We start from the raw sequence: 20111 nt of genomic DNA on the forward strand, positions 1-20111 counted from the left end.
ATATGTTCCGGGTAGTCTCCAAGAATAATATTGACGAATACGCTGATACGGTGACTGAGTTTATCAGGAAGTGTATAGGAAATGTTGTACAAACTGTGACTATTAAAACCTACCCTAACCAGAAACCGTGGATAGATGGCAGCATTCGCGCAAAACTGAAAGAACGAACCATTGCATTTAACCATGGCAAGGTGACTGGGAATATGGTCGAATACAAACAGTGTAGTTATTAAAGGGAAAGGGAAAACCAGCCACGTCATCGCGGACACCGACATCTTGCTTCCAGACAGGCTAAACACCTTCTTCGGCCGCTTTGAGAATAATACAGTGCCACCGACGCGGCCCGCTTTAACCCTCGCAAGGCTGCTGGCCCAGACAGCATCCTTAGCCGCGTCCTCAAAGCATGTGCAGACCAGCTGGCTGGAGTGTTTACGGACATATTCAATCTCTCCCTATCCAAGTCTACTGTCCCCACATGCTTCAAGATGGCCACCATTGTTCCTGTACCCAAGAAAGCAAAGGTAACTGAACAAAATGACAATTGTCATGTAGCACTCACTTCTGACATCATGAAGTGCTTTGAGAGACTAGTCAAAGATCATATCACCTCTACCTTACCTGACACCCTAGACCCACTTCAATTTGCTTAGGTAGGAAAAAACACCTTCACTTCGCTGATACTCAACACTGGGGCCTCACAAGGGTGCGTGCTCAGCCCCCTACTGTACTCCCTGTTCACCCATGACTGTGTGGCCACGCACGCCTCCAACTCAATCATCAAGTTTGCAGACGACACAACAGTAGTAGGCTTGATGTGGATATGGGGGTGCTATTTGCTTACCAACAATGACGAGACAGCCTACAGGGTGGAGGTGAGGGCCCTGGGAGTGTGGTGCCAGGAAAATAACCTACCACCCAACGTCAACAAAACAAAGGAGGTGATCGTGGACTTCAGGAAACAACAGTTACATTCAAACAGTTTTAGAAAATTCAGAGTGTTTTCTATCCAAATCTGGTAATAATATGCATATCCTAGCTTCTGAGTTGGTGTAGGAGGCAGTTAAAAATAGCCACATATTTTTTTCAAAATTCTCAATACTGCCCCCTAGCCCCAACAGGTTAATGGGAAAAGTTGCATTTCCCCTCGGACACGATCTTGTGGATGTCGGGTGAGATGGATGTGATTTTGATGCGCAGGCAGTCCTCAATTGACTTATGTGAAAGCCGGTTCCTGTCGTGAGTCTTGACTGCGTTCATAGAGGAAAAGGAGGACTCGCAGGTGTAAGTCGATCCAAACATTGTTAGCACATAATGCAAGTTTCTTTATTGTGCTGTATTCCTCTGAGCATGCCACCCAAAATGCACACAATGACTCAGCACTCCTGAGTGCATCCCTGATTTGGCTCGTTGTTTGGAATTCGATTAGCTCACTTTGAATTGCGGCCTCATCCAGCGAGGGTATCGTTTTCTTGCCACCTGGTACCTCTGCCTGTCGTTTCTTCAGTGTGCTGAAGTGCAGTAACTTCCCAGAGGACAAGTCCAAATCGAAAACTCAAGCTTCCTAGTAAAGGCCTAAAGTTTTTTCACCATGTCCACGACTGTTTTCCCTCTTCCTTGTAAATACAGATTTAACCCATTTAAGTGACAGAATATGTCAGCCAAAATAGCTACATTAGAGAGGAATCCCTCAATTTCCAGAATACTAATGTGGTCAGTTGCAGCCCTCATTTAGCTTTTTCTGACAAAGTCCACAACCTGGTCATGCAGCTCACAGAATCGCTCTAGAGCTTTTCCTTTACTCAGCCAGCGCACATTGTTGTGAAGCAGGAGATCATAGTGGGTGGCCTCCTTTGATTCTGTCACAAGCTTGCGGAAAAGATGGTGTTGTGTACTTGATGTCCCCCTGACAAAGTTGAGTATGCGCATTACTTTATCCATCACATCCTTTAGCTCACCGTTTAGTCTGGCACACAGCACAGTCTGATGGATGAGACAATGCAAGCCATTCATATGTCGGGCGATTTCCTTCAATCTGCTGACCAGGCACCTGTGTCTGCCCACCATAGCAGGAGCCCCGTCGGAGACCACAAAGTAGACTTTTTCAAGTGACAGGCCATGCTGCGTAAACAATTCTTCCAGCTTTGTGAATATGATGTCCCCGGTGGTGTGTCCTTCGAGGGGAATCAGTGCCAGTAGCTCTTCTTTAAAGTCATTTCCATGAAAATAACAGACATATACACACCACTGTGCTACATCGGTGTTGTCAGTACTCTCATCAATAACCATCATTGTGGTAATGACAGATTGGTAGTGTGCAGACCTCCACAATCAACCTGGGACCCCAAATAAACAATTTTGGACAAGCCTAAATCAATTACAGTCATGGTTGACCACCCCCCTCCTTCACGGCACTCATCCTTGTGGCGTTTCTTCAGTTTCTTCTTCAGATAGCTTTACAGTTCGTCCTCCCAATGGCACATGTTCAAAGTGGATGGCCCTTAATAATGTCCCGATTTCTCTCACCTGAGCCACCACTGTCCTTTATGGTCCATTATGTATTGTTCATTTTCCTACCTGTACACCAGCAGCATGAGAGAAGTTTGGACGGGATCTCTCTCCATGCTCACTCCACGTGGACTCATGTTGCACTCCTGAGAGAAAAGGCAGTTGATAGCTTCGACTGGATGCTGTGTACAAGTTGCTGGCTCGGACTCAGGTCTCACATGAAGGGCCATAGTGAATGCCATTGTCGCCATTACTTCAGCCAGTTAGAGGGGGTGAGGTTCACACTTCTCGGTCAAATTATCCTTTCCATGTATCTAGATACCATCTGTAGTCACCTTCGCCAGAACCTGAGAGAGGACAGACCAGAACAACAGTTTAGTTCAGGCCATTTCTGATCCAGGAAATCCAAACAAATTATTCACTGTATGCCAAATTATTACTACTACCAATATTCTTAATACAGATTTCTAAAACAAATGTGAAAAAGAATAACACACAGTTGAAACCTTTTTTTTCTCCAATTGGTTTATACTCTATCATCTTGGTGATCTCACCGCAGAGTTACATGGTTAGGGAGTTAGTGGGCTAATCCTTAGGGAGAAATCCTGACCATCCAGCAAACCCAATCTGGGGAGATTTGTTATTGAAGCACAACAAAAGCAAAGAAAACAAAACAACAGCAATACACATTTTTTTATAGGCAGGCATGTGAACAAAACAATATGCATATTTACCAAAGGGCCACAGGGGATTGGTAATTCCCCCTTTGGACACATGACTCACATTGTGATTCATGCGTCTAAAAAAAACAACACTGCCTGTTAAGTAAAAAATAAACAAATTATAATAACAAATCAAATTAGAATTACAACTCTTGATAACGCCATAAGGAAATAATTGTATCCCATAAGGTTAATGGTAAAATAGACTAGAAACTGATGTCCCTCATTTAGGGGCAGCGCTCTCTCTCTGTCCTTCTCGTGGTCCGAATCACACATAGGACTAATGCTAAATTGTAAACTTCTTCCTAATTATTAGTGTTTCCATATTACATTTAAATGTCACCCAATATTCTTAGCCTTTCTAGTAAGGGTGATCAGGCCTCACCAGAGAGTCAGAACAGAGGTCAGTCAACCCTATTAAGTGAGTGTTTCTTTCCTTGTACCTCAGACATTATTTAAAGATATTTCAAACATTACAAACATGTTGAGTATCAGGTTTACATTGGATTTTTCAGTAAAATTCTTATCAATAGAATTTACATGTGTGCAACCAAAACTCTGACATTAGAAACTTCTGAAAATGTAATTTGTGTACCCTTTAAGGTGCATCCTCTCTAACCCGTTAAACCCCATTAAAACCAAAGTAAAAAGACCCCACACAATAAATCAAACACAGTATTAACATCACTAACAAATATTCATCACAGGTAAAAACAAACAAAATGGCCAGGCATTACTTAATTTGAGAGCTCCCTGTAACAACCGGATCCGGATACCTTTATACTGTATCTCAATGACTGCTCTCCTAAGGCACCTGCGTCAGGAAGCCTTTCAAAGGGAGAGATACAGCATCATTGGTAAACATGTCAAAACAAAGTTGGTAGCGGACATAACATCAGTCCTGGAGAAAAGAAAATAACATGTACTTAGTTTGCACATCTTAATCAGTCCTAAAAAATACTTCAACTTAATGAGTTTACTAAATCTTGGGCAGGAAGAGTTGATAAAACCTTGTGTATACGGAATTATATTTCAGACACATAATGGAAACAGATTATTGTTTAAGATGACATTACCTTCTTACTTAAATCACTGGTGCAACCCAAACTATAGAATTGAGTAATAATAATTGGAAATAGTCAAAAATGGATCTTATTCAATTATTCATACCTCTGTCCCAAATTTCCCCACTGTGTCCCTTACAGCCTGTTTGAGTTCAGTGAGTACTAGCGGCTATCTATTGTTCCACAGGAAATGTATCTCTAACCCAAACACCAGATCGCGGCCTCTAATTTAATATCAGTCCCAATGCTCAATCCCTCTGTTCATCATGTGACCTTGTATTGAAACATTTACTCTAAAAATTACTAAGATATTGCATTATTAGAGTTCTATCTGAAAGCCATTAGGACCCTTCTCCCCAGTAGCAAGACCTTCTAAATCTCTACTGCTAATACACTCGGATCACTCTCAAACAATGTTCTGCTTTTACCCCTATTGCAAGGTTTAAAAACAAAACAAACATGATAACTTACTCCGTATTGGAAGGCATTGTTATAATTTTAGTCTACCTTAACACTGTTACCTATTAATATTTATTACCAATTTATGTTGGATATTGACTTTCTGCTTCCCACTTATTAAATGTATATTATTTTAAGATTGACATGTAATGCGCTGAATTTATAAAATACATCTGCCAATTCAGAAGGGAAGAGATAAAGTTTGGAGGGAGCATCCTTTTTAAGGTAGCTCTTGAGACTAGACTCTCTTTCTGGGATCAACTTTCACAATAACTGGGCTGGCACTGTTTATCAGTACCCTATAGATGGCATGCTCTGTCCATAATAAGTCTCTACCTAGCAAGTTAAGCTCTAGTAACCCATTATACATAGATACATTGTTACTTTATAAAATGTAGAAACCCATTATATTATTAATTTCTCCTAATACCTTTAACACCACTTGTGTGGGTGTGCAAGTTGAAAATTATTATTATTTATATTGTTACTTCATCAAATCTCTAGTAACCCATTATACATTCATACAGCATATTCGGTAATAGTACTTTCTCCTTTCATATCTTCACACACACAATTCCCCATAACGTTATATCAACTTAGGTATTCACATCCACACCACCCCATGTGCATCTTCAACGATTCCTAAATGCCTACAATAACACCTCATCAGTGGTTCTCAGACAACATAGACTTTTCTATCATTACATCCTATGCACAGTTCTCTTGCCCCTACATCCTTTACATATATAATAACACCTCGTGCTAGTAATCCCAGACTACGATGGGCGGTGGTGGACGGAACCCCTTGATAACGTTATAGACCAAAAAACTCAGCTCACAGAACTGGTTGGGGAATTCATTCAGGCACACACCTCTTTCACACTCACACAACCTCCTCACATTCACTTAGTATTCCCAAACACACTCTGTAATCTCCCTTATTACCCCATGTGCATCTTCAACGATTCTCCTGTTTTTACTTCTTATGCACCATATGTATCTTTCTATGCATATAGAATAGCACCTTGTGCTGTTACCACGTAGACACTTCTCTTATAAATGCCTACAGACAGCTGTCAGCGGGGCTTTCCATGGTACCGTTACTTGCACTAACTCTAGTCTTCTCTATAAGACTAGCTCTAGCCTTCTTTTGTCATATGTATCACTGCCACGGTTCCCCTATAGTCTCTACAGTGGCCATAGTCTCTACAGTATCTATACTCTCTATAATATCTGTAGTCTTGCAGATCTATAGTCTCTCAGTGTCTATAGTCTCAGTAGTTTATGTAGTCATAAACTACATAAACTACTGATTGTACAGTCTTGCTGCATACATATAGAATAACACACACACTTTCACACACTCACTCAGTACTTAATAGTAATTACATCTCTTATTATCTAAATTTCAAACCTCTTATTATCCAAATTGAAATCAGCTTATTGTCCAAATTTCAATCACTTAACTAATATTTCTTAATTTACACATTTCAATATCTTATTATCCAAATTTCAATAAGCTTAAAAGCCAACCGTCAATCTGTTATTATCGCAATTTCAATCAGTTTAATACTTTCCACACTCACACAAATCTCACATCCACATTCACTACACTCACACAACTCCCCATCCACATTCACTTCGTGCTATTATTTGACTCAAGACTAGTGGTACCCTCCTCCATTTTATGTTTAGTTTTATTGGTTTTGTTATTTTTTTTCTATTTTTATTCAAATTAATTTACATTTTCTTACTGAAATTCAATCGCCGTGTCCTTCAATTGATCGCAGATGATGTGTCTCCTCTGCAGCTTACAGTAAGGGTCTGGGTGGGTCCTCGTCCTCTTTTGGTCAGACACTTCTTAAAATGCGCCACCGGTTTTCCTCGCAGACCCCCACTGGAAAGCTCCGCAGGCAGAATCAATCATCCTGTTCGTTGATGCCAAATTGTTGTGGAAATTCTACCCACTGGGACGCTCAAAGTCAATCTTAAATGAATCATTGTTTATTAACAACATGCTGGAGAGGTCACAGTCAAAATTAGATGCATAAAGTACCGGTCTGAAGTGAGCTCTCCCGGGGAAGTCCCATTAGTTCTCTTATATACTGCAGACAAGTTACACTTGCATGATTAGCTTATTCATTTTTCATAATGAATTATCATTAACGTTTGCTTCATTCATGTGACCGACCAATACTGGTTCATGCATGTGACAGACCAATCCATCATGAGGCTTCTTCTCCCTAAGCTGAGACCTTGAAACTGAGATATCTTTCGTTCTCAAAACAAGGGTCTGTGCGTACTGCCAAATTGCAGATACTGATAGTGAGGATTCATTCAATCAGTCACTTAAATGAACACAGAAATTGGTTATTAGAAAAGCACAAACATAGAACACAGAAATTGGTAATTAGAAATGCACAAAAATAAAATGTTCCATCACACTACTTTGAAGCAAGGTAAGTTATGCCTCATAATATAAAATAAAACATTCATGTTTCAAACAATTAAGTATATTTTAAAAATGCATACTGCCTTCAGCTCACATTGTAAAGTGGTGGGTGATGCTCTGATAGCCTTGTTTTGGTTTATTTCATAACCATCTGTCACATCTACTCCTGCAACGCCCTCTACTGGTCATCCTGTGTCTCTTTGACCTGCCGCCTCCCCCAGTGCTCTTTCCCTCTCTCTCTCTCTGTGTGTGTGTGTGTGGGCGGAGACAGGTGTGCTGGAGTCTGAGCAGATCCCTATCAGCTGCAACTCATTCCATAATCAAGACCTCTACAAATACTCAGTCCTGCCACTTCCACACTGACATATCGTAATCTCGGCTCAGTCAGTTACGCTTCTACTCCCTTGGATTCCTCCCCGGACCTGCTTACCCTATCTCAACCGCCCTCGCTCCAGCCTCAGCCTCCGCACCTGGTCTCCATCAACCCTCCCGAGCTTCCCCTGACCTGCACTCCATCTTCCCCGTGTTCCAATAAATACCTTGATTACTTCAACCCCGTCTCCTTGCACGAGTCTGCTCTTGGGTTCAACCGCTCCGCCTAACACCATAATTTACGAGATTTGTCAATGTTTTCATTGTCTTTTGTTGGGAGTGTTCCCTTGTGTCTGGTTCTCTGTCCTGATAATGTTGAGGCTCTGTATGCTGTGTGTGTGTGTGATAGTTGTGTTGTATAAATAAGATATGATGACTATTGAATATACACACTGGTCAATTTAATTCCACTAAATTATGCAAAGTAACCTATAGACCGATAAGCATGATAGTCAACGTTTTTACGTTGACTGGTATTTCCATCAATGAATGAAAAGTATTGTATTGCCGGCTAATATAAACCCTGCCACTAACATTAGTTAGCTAGCTACCTAAAAAATATATACACTGCCAGTCAGAAGTTTGGACACACCTACTCATTCCAGGGTTTTTCTTTATTTCTACTATTTTCTACAAGAGAAACGACAGTCCATCATTACTTTAAGACATGAAGGTCAGTCAATCCTGAAAATGTCAAGAACTTTGAATGTTTCTTCAAGTGCAGTCGCAAAAACCATCAAGCGCTATGATGAAACTGGCTCTCATGAGGACCGCCACAGGAAAGGAAGACCCAGAGTTACCTCTGTTGCAGAGAATAAGTTCATTAGTTACCTCAGAAATCGGCAATTAACTGCATCTCAGATTGCAGCCAAAAAAAATTATTCACGGAGTTCAAGTAACAGACACAACTCAACATCACCTGTTCAGAGGAGACTGTGTGAATCAGGCCTTCATGGTCAAATTGCTGCAAAGAAACCACTACTAAAGGACACCAATAATAATAAGAGATTTGCTTGGACCAAGAAACACGAGCAATGGACATTAGACTGATGAGTCCAAATTTGAGATTTTTAGTTACAACCGCCGTGTCTTTGTGAGACGTAGAGTAGGTGTAGGATGATCTCTGCATGTGTGGTTCCCACCGTGAATCATGGAGGAGGTGTGATAGTGTGGGAGTGCTTTGCTGGTGACACTGTCAGTGATTTATTTAGAATTCAAGGCACACTTAACCAGCATGGCTACCACAGCATTCTGCAGTGATACGCCATCCCATCTGGTTTGCGCTTAGTGGGACTATCATTTGTTTTTCAACAGGACAATGACCCAAAACACACCTCCAGGCTGTGTTAGGGCTATTTGACCAAGAAGGAGAGTGATGGAGTGCTACATCAGATGATGCATCAGATGATGCAGCACTCCAATCACCCGACCTCAACCCAATTGAGATGGTTTGGGATGAGTTGAGGAAAAGCAGCCAACAAGTGCTCAGCATATGTGGGAACTCCTTCAAAACTGTTGGAAAAACATTCCAGGTGACTACCTCATAAAGCTGGTTGAGAGAGTGACCTTTTACTATATATATATACATATATTGTTTTATCCAGACGGATAAACACTCCAAACAGCCTACCCGACCACTCACAGACATCCTCATGGTCCTGAAGCACACCGTTGCCTCGCTTTGTATCACATTCCAACGATAACACTGGGGGGGGGGGGGGGGGCAAAAATGTAATTTCAGAATGTGAGAGGGACATGTAACCCCAGTGAAAGTTGCGCCCCTGCATGCAAGTATTTTTACCCCCACCCTGTCTGCAAAAAAAATCGCAGCTATTGCCTAGGGCATAGCTAAATTAGTTGTAAACCCATTTTAATGTTATTTTGAAATAAGAACATGCTTCTATGAATATAAAATACCATTAGTCATTTCCCGAGATACTTACCCACGAATTGAATGGGCTAACATCGATAAGAAATACTGAGCAAGCAACGAGCTGATACTATTGGTCTGTCTATTCTGATCAGCCAACCATATATGGGGGAGTGTTTTGAACGACAAAGGAGGGAATTGAATTGGAAGGAGGGGTTATCATTTTTTTAAGTGTCATGTTGCGTATTGATGGTGGGAGTCCAACTATCACTAGATGGCGAGTTTTTCTGCTGCCGTGTTGGGATTTGATGTGTCGTCTTTACCAGCCTCACACTTCCTTCTTTCTGTAATATCGCTGGTCGTCACTAGTTGCCACAGCCAAAAAGTTATAAACACCGACTATTTCTACCATTTATTTTCTGAAAATCTGATTTTAAACCTAACTCTAACTACACGGCTAATATTGTGCCTAACCTTAACGTTAAATGAAGACTAAAAAGCAAATGTTTGTTTTCATCAGTTATTACGATATTGCCAATTTTGATTTAGTGGCTGTGGTAACCAGTGGAAACCAATATCGCTGGATGTGTGTGTTGTCGGACCTCAGTGGGTGGGACCAAACGATACCTCAACAACAAGATGGAATAATCGTGACAAATTCGGGAAACCCGTCATTTACAACGTTATATTTACTTGTGGCAGGTTATTCATTGAAACACTTTTTAAATGTCAGTTCTTAGGACATGAAGGTTGTTGGCACAACATCAACAATGCAGCTGTCTCCCACCAACGGAGATTTTACCTTCGTCTCGTCAACTGAAGCCGAGGGTAATGTTAGCAGGCCGTGAATACTGTCATATGTGTTTTATATTCATTTTAGTTAGCTTGCTAGCTAGCTACCGTATTTGTCAACACGACATTCTGCTAGCTTGACATTTAATTAAAGTATTTAACTAACCTTGAGTCATAGTGTTGTCGATTTTGTCAAGTTACGTAGTGGTTCAGAGAGATTTGACAGCTTTCTGCAGCTTTTACGGCTAGGCTAACGTTAGCAATCCAACTAGCTAACGTTAGCTATACCACTGAAGTAAATCCAACTGCCTAACTATATATTCTACTGAAGATAAGCGTAATACTTAACTCGACAGTCTATTTTCACTGGTTGCATGTAATTGCTGATTGAGTAAATAAAGTTGAATGTCATTTAAACAGTAGGACAAACAGGGGGACAATTATTTTCGGCATTCTACGTCCGTTTTTGCTTAACTGAGGTGATAGTTGGTTTAGTGTAAATGATCTATCGAGGAAAATGTTTTATCTTTAATTGTGATACGGTTTTGGAAACCTTGAACATATACTGTACAGTTCAACAAGACAGAAATTCAACGCATGTTACATGTGAACCAATACTCGTTTACATTAAATTCCCTACAGATCTAAGTGGTACTATCGATGCCCCAGATGTTAAATTGAACATGGGCAGCGACGATGCAAAAGACCCATATGCAACCACGTTCCTGAGGAAACGAGGCTATGGCTGGCTACTGGAAGTAGACGAGGATGACCCAGAAGACAACAAACCTCTTCTGTAAGTGCCTTCTTCAAGAAACCCATTCTTTGTCCATGCACATTGATATTAAAATGACACTGACATCCAATTTGGCCATCACTGCTAACGAAATGTGCTGTTATCTCATGATGCTCCTGTTCTCTCTCATATGCTTGTATGATTAGGGAGGAGCTGGACATCGACCTGAAAGACATCTACTACAAGATCCGCTGTGTGCTGATGCCAATGCCCTCCTTGGGCTTCAATCGGCAGGTTGTGAGGGACAACCCTGACTTCTGGGGTCCTCTGGCTGTAGTGCTCCTGTTTTCCATGATCTCCATCTACGGACAGTTCAGGGTGAGGCGGCAGGACAACCTGTGCATTTTTTTCTCAGATCACACCAAAACAATGTGTCCTTTGGTACCATGTCACAATTTTCAGCTTGAAAGTTGTTTTAATTATTTGTTGCATTATTTTATTTCCTAAGGTTGTGTCTTGGATAATTACCATTTGGATATTCGGATCTTTAACAATCTTTCTGCTGGCTCGTGTTCTCGGTGGTGAGGTAAGATCAACCTTTTTAAGCTAAAATAATTCATATTCCTAGTCTTGATGAGTAGTACATTTCTCTTACTTGATACTGTACATGCCTCTGGATGTGAATTTGCTTTCTATTACAACATGAATGATGTGGCATGCTGTGAAACACTGACTTGCATTGTTTTATATCGGATAGGTGTCTTATGGACAAGTCCTTGGAGTGATTGGATACTCTCTACTCCCACTCATCGTTATAGCTCCATTGCTTTTGGTCATTGGGGGTTTTGATGTTGTTTCTACACTAATAAAGGTGAGCACATCAGCAAAGATAATCAACATTTATTCTCTCACATTTTCCACAAGAATTAATATCTAATTCAGCACTGCACATTTGATTTAACATACACTAACATATTCAGAGCTTTTGTACATCTTTAGATTTTTTTGTAGATAATACAAATGTACTCTTAAATCAGATATGAGTGTTTATTAGTTGTCAACTGTCTTTCATTTTCCAGCTTTTTGGAGTATTCTGGGCTGCTTACAGTGCTGCTTCTCTACTTGTTGGGAATGAATTCAAAACCAAGAAGCCTCTTCTCATATACCCTATTTTCCTTTTGTACATCTACTTCCTGTCACTATATACTGGGGTCTGATTGGACAAATGGCTACTGTGGGCACTTTGGTTGGAGACTGACACAAAGCACTGTGAAAAGACACACAAGGATTCATTCCACAATGAAAATAAGGAACATGGATTTTTTAAAAGGTTATTTTCTCCCTCTTTTATCTCTGTTTACAATCCTAGACTGTGGGGATAAGGGTATATGTTACGTCAGTGTATTTAAATGTGCCCCTTACCGCTTTGCTCAATAAAAAGCAGTAGCGTATAGTGTAAGGCTGCATTCAGATTTAATTGTAATTAGAACCCTGGTTTGCATTCGCATCATAATTATTTAATCAAGGTGTGAAATCTGGTTTTGGTAATCATGTTGGGGTCACATAGATTTTTGTTAATGCTTTTATTCCATAGAGGAAGGTGGTGCCAAATACAGTGCACAAATGTTCAATTAGAACCAAGGGGTTAAGAAAGACGTCAACCCCTAACTGAGGTTCCACCATTATTTTGTAAGGTAGTGGGTTTAACATACTGTTATGCATTATTTAGTTGTCATTTTATGCACCTTTTACAAACCTTTATTTCTTAACTTTATGAATTTCAGCCTGGGTAGGCCAGTAGATGATGGGCAGTTTGAGTGAAATAAAACAGTCTACTAAAGTGTGGTGCCTTTCATTAGTTGTTTATTCTTTTATTGAACTGATGTATATTTTCAGACAACTTCCTTGTATCGATTGTACGTATACCTACTGTATATAGCTTAATGTGTTGTAGAGGTGTACATGTTACATGTAACATTTTTAGACCTGGAACAATAGTGATATTTATAATGAATTCACAGTGGGGGGGTTAAATGATATCAACATAATTGTCCATATAACTGTTGTACTGTACTAGATATTTTAAAATACATTCCCTCTCATATGTAAAATGTTATCATTAATCTGCATGCCTGTTAACAAAAACTCACACCCAAGCTTTTATGTAGGATTTACCATAATAAGTAAAGACTATTGGCGGGGTTAAAATTAGTTGTGGTATTTACAGTAATTAGAATATGAATTATTAGCTGTAAACATTAACAGTTTTTAATATTGTTAGTGTGTTGTGCTGACACATTGTATATAAGCTTTTAGAACAAAGACTGTTCATTTGTTGTTGAATGTGCCATTTTGATCTTAATCTTTATCACAGAGTACATCTGAAATTGGATATAAGATAAACGCAAATTAAAGTATGCTTATGGTTTCTAGTGGTAAAGGACGAACGGAAATGTGCATTGGTTTTACAGTAATGCGGTCCAAGCCAATTTCTGTTATTTGGTGTCCGTCTTCAAGGGCTTTACAAATGATAGGTCTTGGTGGGCTGCTAAAACTCAACAGACCTATTGTTGATCTGTACAGTAGGGGTTCGTTTGCTTGCTTGCTTGCTTGCTGTTGCGCGGTATGTTATAGGGACCACTGGGCGATGGGTTTTAGGGTTTATTATTCGGGGTTCTTGGGTGGGGATCTGCTGTATATCCCAACATCAGGCAAGGGCTGGATCAAAAACAAAATAGTCATAATTACATAACTCACATAGCTAGTAATTTATATCTATGGGAGTCACAACAAACACCATTTACAGTGGGGAAATAACATTCACAGAACAGTAATCCAAAGAGGTTCTCTGTCTGGACTCCGGAGTCAACATCGCAGTGCCCTCTCTGGTGTCGCGTGATAGCCAAGCACTACGCTAGTTCCGTTTACCTGACGTTCATCTGAGTGCAACGCTCGTAGCTTTCTCAGTACTGATGGTGAATAGCTACTGCTGCGGTAACCGGTGGAGGAACAGAAGCCGCAGAAGGAGAGTCAGCAGTAGTAGAGGAGCGGTAGTTTGGGATTAAGTGTTTACAATTATTAATCTTACTCGTATAAACGGGAGCTTCCTAAAAACAGAAGGGAACGGGGAAAATAAATAAAGATGGCGGCCGCGGCCTCGCCGGGCTCCTGCTCGTCCACCTCCTCAGACTGGATTGTACTGAGAGACGGTTGCCTTCGTTGCGACGAGGAGGGCCTGCGGAGCCTTTCCTACCACCCGGCCCTTAACGCTATCCTGGCTGTTACTAGCCGGGGCAGTATAAAAGTAATCGACGGCACTTCAGGGGCCATTCTCCAGGCCTCGGCCTTGCATGGTAAGTCAGGGCCAAGGAACTAGCTAACTGGTTTAGTTAGTTAGCTAGGTAGCTAGCAATCAGGTGATTGTCATAACTATCAGATGAAACGACACTGGTCAACAATGTAACGTTACATTGGGCCTGCTGTGGTGGTTGATTTAGGCTAAGTTAGCTAGCAAATAAAAATAAACGTTAATTTGTCGTGAATTCTGACATTTAGCTACTGATTAACTTGCTAAACAAATTGATTTTGTTATCCGATTCCTATAAAAAAAACACTTGAATACATAATTAGCTAAATGTCTTGAGAATCGTCTTGCTGTCAAGACGTTTTGCTAACAAGCTAGCTAACGTCAACGTTAGCTAACTAGCGATTTGTTATGAAAACAGTTCTCGGATCATGAACTGGCCGCAAAGCTAGCGAACCCGCTAACAGTGTATAACGTTTTGTCAACATTCAATCAATCGTTAAGTGTCATAATAGCTAACTAGTTAGGCACATTATCTTGCTTAAATAGGTAGCCTCTATGAATAGGGTAAGTAACATGTAGATAGTTGACGTTAATGTTAGTTACTTAGTTAGATTGTAGTCGGTGGTAGTTACCTAGTTAATTGTGATGACACTAACATTACCAGTGAGCTAACTCGTTTCGTTGGCTGTGTTGGGCCAAGGAAGCAAAAGGTGCATTGTGAGATTGCTGGCTAACTAAGTTAGATAGCTATCTGCAAAGAAAGTGTTACTTACAACATTACTTACAATGTGAAGTCACATTCGCTAGTTGGCTACATAGCTAATACCGTTAGCTAGCTAAGATGTAAATTAATCGATGATCACCAGCACCGCGCATACATGTGTCGCAGTAAATGTTAGCAAGCTTGCTAGGTAACGTTAGTTTGTTGTAGAATATTTATCTAGTTAGGTAACGTTAGTTGGCTAGAAAGGTTATGACGTGTTGCTATTCCTACTACGCAGAACAATAAAGTAAGAAATGCCTGTCGGCAATCTAACGTTAGCTAATAACGTTTAGTTAGTATTGTAGCTGTAACATTTTGGGTGGGAAATGGTTGACGAAAGTGAACAGGCTTGACTTTCGTTTTTGTGACAATTTATATTTGACGATGCCAAACAATAGAAAACATTGGTGTTTGTTCTTCAACGTGACCCCCATCTGTAGGTACATTGAATGCAGACTTGGCTGGTGGGAGGGACTATGGGATGACGGTTTTTGCCCTAGCACTACACATCTGATCCAAGTAATGAAAGCTTGATTATTTGAATCAGCTGTGTAGTGTAAGGGCAAAAACCAAAACGTGCATCCCTTGGGGTCCCGAGGACTGAGTTTGGTTAACACTGCGTTGTATGCACACAATAATGCAATTATTAGAGACTAAGGTTACATGCACACAACAGTGTGATTGTGTATCGTCAGATTAATATAATAGTTTAATTAAAACTTTGACACACTTTGCAAGACATTTCTGTAATAAGCTTGTTTGCATGGACACTAAAATCAGGCACTCTGATAAATGCAGAAAATAGGCACTCAAAATAAACGTGCTATCACAACATGTTATTTTTGGGAAGCATATTTGATTCTGAGTTTGGACTTATAAACTTTGTACAGTGCATTCGGAAAGTATTCTGACCCCTTGCTTTTTCCACATTTTGTTACATTAGTCTTAATCTAAGATGTATTAAATAAAAACAAATCCTCATCAACCTACAAACAATACCCCATAATGACAAAGCGAAAGTAGGTGTTACATTTTTTGGGCAAATGTATAAAAAATAAAAACAGATCTATTCAGACCCTTTGCTATGAGAGCAAAAACCAAGCCATGAGGTAGAAGGAATTGCCTATAGAGCTCTGACACAGGATTGTGTTGAGGCACAGATCTGGGGAAGGGTACAAAAACATTTCTGCAGCATTTAAGGTCCTCAAAGAACACAGTGGCCTACATCATTCTTAAATGGAAGTAGTTTGGAACCACCAAGACTCTTCCTAGAGCTGGCTGCTCGGCTAACTGAGAAATTGGGGGAGAAGGTCCTAAATCAGAGAGGTGACAAAGAACCCGACGTTTACTCTGACAGAGCTCCAGAGTTCCTCTGGAGATGGGAGAACCTTCCAGAAGGACAACCATCTCTGCAGCACTCCACCAATCAGGCCTTTATGGTAGAGTGGCCAGATGGAAGCCACACCTCAGTAAATGGCACATGACAGCCCGCCTGAATGCAAAGCGTCACTTCTGGAGGAAACCTGGCACCATCCCTACAGGGAAGCATGGTGGTGGCAGCGTCATGTTTTTCAGCAGCAAGGACTGGGAGACTAGTCAGGGTTGAGGGAAAGATGAACGGTGCAAAGTACAGAGATCCTTAGTGAAAACCTGCTCCAGAGCGATCAGGACCTCAGACTGGGGAGAAGGTTCACCTTCCAACAGGACAACGACCCTAAGCACACAGCCAAGACAACTCAGAAGTGGCTTCGGGACAAGTCTCAATGTCCTTGAGCGGCCCAACCAGAGGCCAGACTTGAACCTGATCGAACATCTCTTGAGATACGTGAAAATAGCTGTGTGGTGACGCTCCCCATCCATCCTGACAGAAGTTGAGAGGCTCTGCAGAGAAGAATGGGAGAAACTCCCAAAATACAGGTGTGCCAAGCTTGCAGCGTCGTAACCTAGAAGACTCGAGGCTGTAATCGCTGCCAAAGGTGCTTCAACAAAGTACTGAGTAAAGGGTCTGAATCCTTTTGTAAATGTGCTATTTCTGTTTTATATACATTTGTTTAAAAAAATCTGCCCCTGTATTTTCTTTGTCATTATAGGGTGTGTAAATTTAGAAATGTTTTCAAAATACATTTTTAGAATAAGGCTGTAAAGTAACAAAATGTGGAGAAAGTCAAGGGATCTGAATACTTTCCGAATGCACTGTATGTAGCCAATTGTTCATCCTTGTTTCCCAGAATAATGGGAATGGTGATTAACTTGAACCAGGTGGAATTAGCATTACCCTAGCATTTTACATTACAGCACATAATGAAATGGTAATAATGTAGTAGATGCTACAGAAGTCTTAAGGGTTTGGGAAATTGTTTTCATTGTGAGTAAGTAACATTACAGTAATAATAATAAGCCTACCCAATAGGGCAATAAATACATTCTTTTTGAGGAGATGGTGTAATTGAAACAAAACAAGTTTTGTGAAATATTAATAGGCTTTCCATATTTCTGTGCAAATATTATGACCGTAACATGCAACTTGCAGTTTAGTTCATCAATATTTCAGACTAACTTAAAAGTCTATTTTAGTATCTGATTAACATGATGGAGTTATGATCTGACAAAAGTCCAGCCAATGCTAGGTCTTAGTAGCTACTCTAATACCCTGATGTTTGTGTTTCCTAGCTAAACCTGGAGGCCGTGTTAGGTGTCAGTACTTCCCTGCGGTAGACAAGGTCCTCTTCGTGGACGACTACGCAGTGGGCTGCAGAAAGGACTTGAACGGTATCCTTCTGCTGGACACAGCGCTGCAGGCCCCCGTGGCCAAAGCAGAGGACATGGTCCAGCTAGAGCTGCCTGTTACAGAGGTAAGAGAGCCAGCTACTGACGCATGACACAAAATGCACTCATACACAGCACTTGGAAAAGTTGTCAAACTCACATTTGTTATTTGACGAAGACCGTTTTTTTTAAAAACCCATCGACATAATAAGAAGGTTAGTGATTCTATCTTTAACAATTGTCTTCTAGTACCACACACAATGAACAACAATGCTCAAAAACAGTTAACGTGCTACTTTGGCTGATTTGTCATCTTACAACAAAAAATGTCTTTCTTAATACATTTTTAAGAGGGTCGTGACGATGCTTGTGTCACAATACTCATAAGTATCTTGGCAGGACAAATCTGCTTTGTGTGTTAACTTCTTAAGAAAAACAGCTCTACAGCATTATGTTAAGATTAAGATCACTTTATTGTTATCCAGAGTCAAATGTATTTATCTTCCAAGCTATAGCACACTGTTGTACATACAGCAAGTTAAGAGTTAGGTCTGCTTTGTTTCCATTTTTACCCTGGAAAAAATATTGCGATACTGGTTTTGTGACAGCCCAAATTTTTACTGTTGTGATTGCAAATTACGATACAGATATTGATAATTATATGATGTTCCCACTACTGCAAGCATTGTCTACATAGCTTCAAGATCACACAATCCCTTTGAAAGGCCTGCTTAGAAATGTAGAAAGACTGGTCCACCGTGAGCGAACACGCATGCTAACTGGAGAATCCACCACTCCCATGCATTTATGTCTGATTAAGAATCACAATGCTTGGCCTGTGCAAGTGCCACAGACTTGTGTAAAAAAGTGCTACGTGTGCAACTGTAAAGATAGGAATCAATCCATTACGCCCCTGAAATAGTTAATGATGGCACTCATCCTTGTATCATGTCCTTTATCTCTTACCTATGGTATTTGTAGCACCTGGTTACACTAACTTTCTAAATTGAACTATTTGAACACGGCATTTCCCCCTGTAATTAGTCAATATAGCCTACAGAAAATTGCAGTTGACCCCATTGTGGTATTCCAACCTTTTCCTGAAAAGGATGCACAGACAGAAGGGAAAATTTCAGAGTACAGTTCAGCAATATTACAATAGCATCGTTTATCCACGATGATTGACCACCGTCGTCGATGGTGACGACATTGTGATGTGACAGACAATGGTTTAGCCTATTTGAACTTGACTGGCGCCACACAGTAAAAAGCTGAGTCTGAGCGCACAGCAGGGCAGCACACAAGTGACATTCTGGATAAGTTGCCTATTTCAATAAATGTTATATGACCCACAGAACGCGGGAGAGGAATGTAGGCTAGACGGAGCAGAAAATTACACCAAATCACCGCCAAATGGCCAGTTAGAAAATATTGTTTCTCTCTGGGTATTAGGCTATAGCCTAAATGTTTTTTTTAAATGTATTTTTAATGAAGGACACTCCTTAACTATGTTGTCTGTTTTAAAAATCGTATGTTATTCACTTCTCTCTCCATTCGATAGGTTATGAATATGACTGAAGGCTATGCTTCATCGCTTTATGCATAGCTTTCTCCCGATAAACAATGAATGTAACAGAGTTCCATCTCGGTTATTTAAATAGTCTAAAAAAGTAAGGTAGCCAGAGGATTAATAATGAGGGAACATTCAATAGCCTATTGAGAAATCCAATGACAATTTTAATCAATTTGAGGCTTACTATGAAAAAAATAGTCCATGCCGGCCGGGAAATCCCTCCGTGAAGTTGAAAACCAAAAGGTCAATAACCTATTCTCCTCCGCCTAGCCCTATCATCAAACAGTAGCTTATTTCCCAAATATTCTAGCCTACAAAGGCGTTGTCCTAAAGCTGTTGTGGCTTTAAAAAATAACCAAAATGAAAGTCTATAGCATAGGCTATTCTCAATCACACCTTTTTATTTGAATTCTAAAATAATAAAGGAATTATTATCCAGTTCTGAAGATGGTAGACTGCTTATGTCCAGCCCTTGATGTAGGCCTATAACCTAGCTCACTATGGTAGACAGCCCGTTCCTCATCAGTTATTGCTCCATGTGCGTGCTGCAGACACACCTGTTCTGCTCCACCAGAAAGGAATAGAAAATATTTGCCATTGCCTGCAATTGGCCTCTGGCCAGGTTTTCAACAACATTACCTTTGGTAATGATTCGTCCAGCTGCTTTCGATTTTGCTCTATAGCCAACTGTTTTTGCAGTTATTTTTGTATTTTTATTAAAAGGAAAAGT

General features: G+C 40.4%; 2 protein-coding genes across 17 annotated transcripts in view; both read left to right on the forward strand.

The window, feature by feature from the left end:
- Window positions 1–9986: 9986 nt before the first annotated feature.
- Window positions 9987–12812, forward strand: LOC106606648 (protein YIPF4). Its single transcript, XM_014202992.3, has 6 exons — window positions 9987–10272; window positions 10879–11032; window positions 11179–11350; window positions 11481–11558; window positions 11730–11843; window positions 12052–12812. Exons 1-6 carry the CDS (start codon window positions 10188–10190, stop codon window positions 12187–12189), a joined length of 741 nt encoding a protein of 246 aa, XP_014058467.1. The 5' UTR covers window positions 9987–10187; the 3' UTR covers window positions 12190–12812.
- A 1067-nt stretch (window positions 12813–13879) lies between these two features.
- The window catches only part of LOC106606575 (dual E2 ubiquitin-conjugating enzyme/E3 ubiquitin-protein ligase BIRC6), a 151353-nt gene continuing 145121 nt past the window's right edge, over window positions 13880–20111 (forward strand). For all 16 annotated transcript variants that reach the window (XM_082975553.1, XM_082975571.1, XM_082975584.1 and 13 more), the window contains exons 1-2: window positions 13880–14325; window positions 17713–17894. In XM_082975553.1, coding sequence (XP_082831679.1) covers window positions 14115–14325; window positions 17713–17894 — 393 coding nt within the window. In that variant the 5' untranslated portion in view covers window positions 13880–14114. The remainder of the gene's footprint in view (window positions 14326–17712; window positions 17895–20111) is intronic.

The sequence above is a fragment of the Salmo salar genome, chromosome 01 (genome assembly GCF_965601325.2).
Source record: "Salmo salar chromosome 01, fSalSal1, whole genome shotgun sequence".
Lineage (NCBI taxonomy): Eukaryota > Metazoa > Chordata > Actinopteri > Salmoniformes > Salmonidae > Salmo > Salmo salar.

What these genes read in the sequence shown, in the direction of transcription:
- LOC106606648 (XM_014202992.3), top strand. Translation starts at nt 10,188, where the DNA reads ATGAAGGTTGTTGGCACAACATCAACAATGCAGCTGTCTCCCACCAAC. An exon ending in GAAGACAACAAACCTCTTCT is followed by an intron (nt 11,033 to 11,178) that starts GTAAGTGCCTTC and finishes TTGTATGATTAG; the next exon opens with GGAGGAGCTGGACATCGACC. An exon ending in CCATCTACGGACAGTTCAGG is followed by an intron (nt 11,351 to 11,480) that starts GTGAGGCGGCAG and finishes TTATTTCCTAAG; the next exon opens with GTTGTGTCTTGGATAATTAC.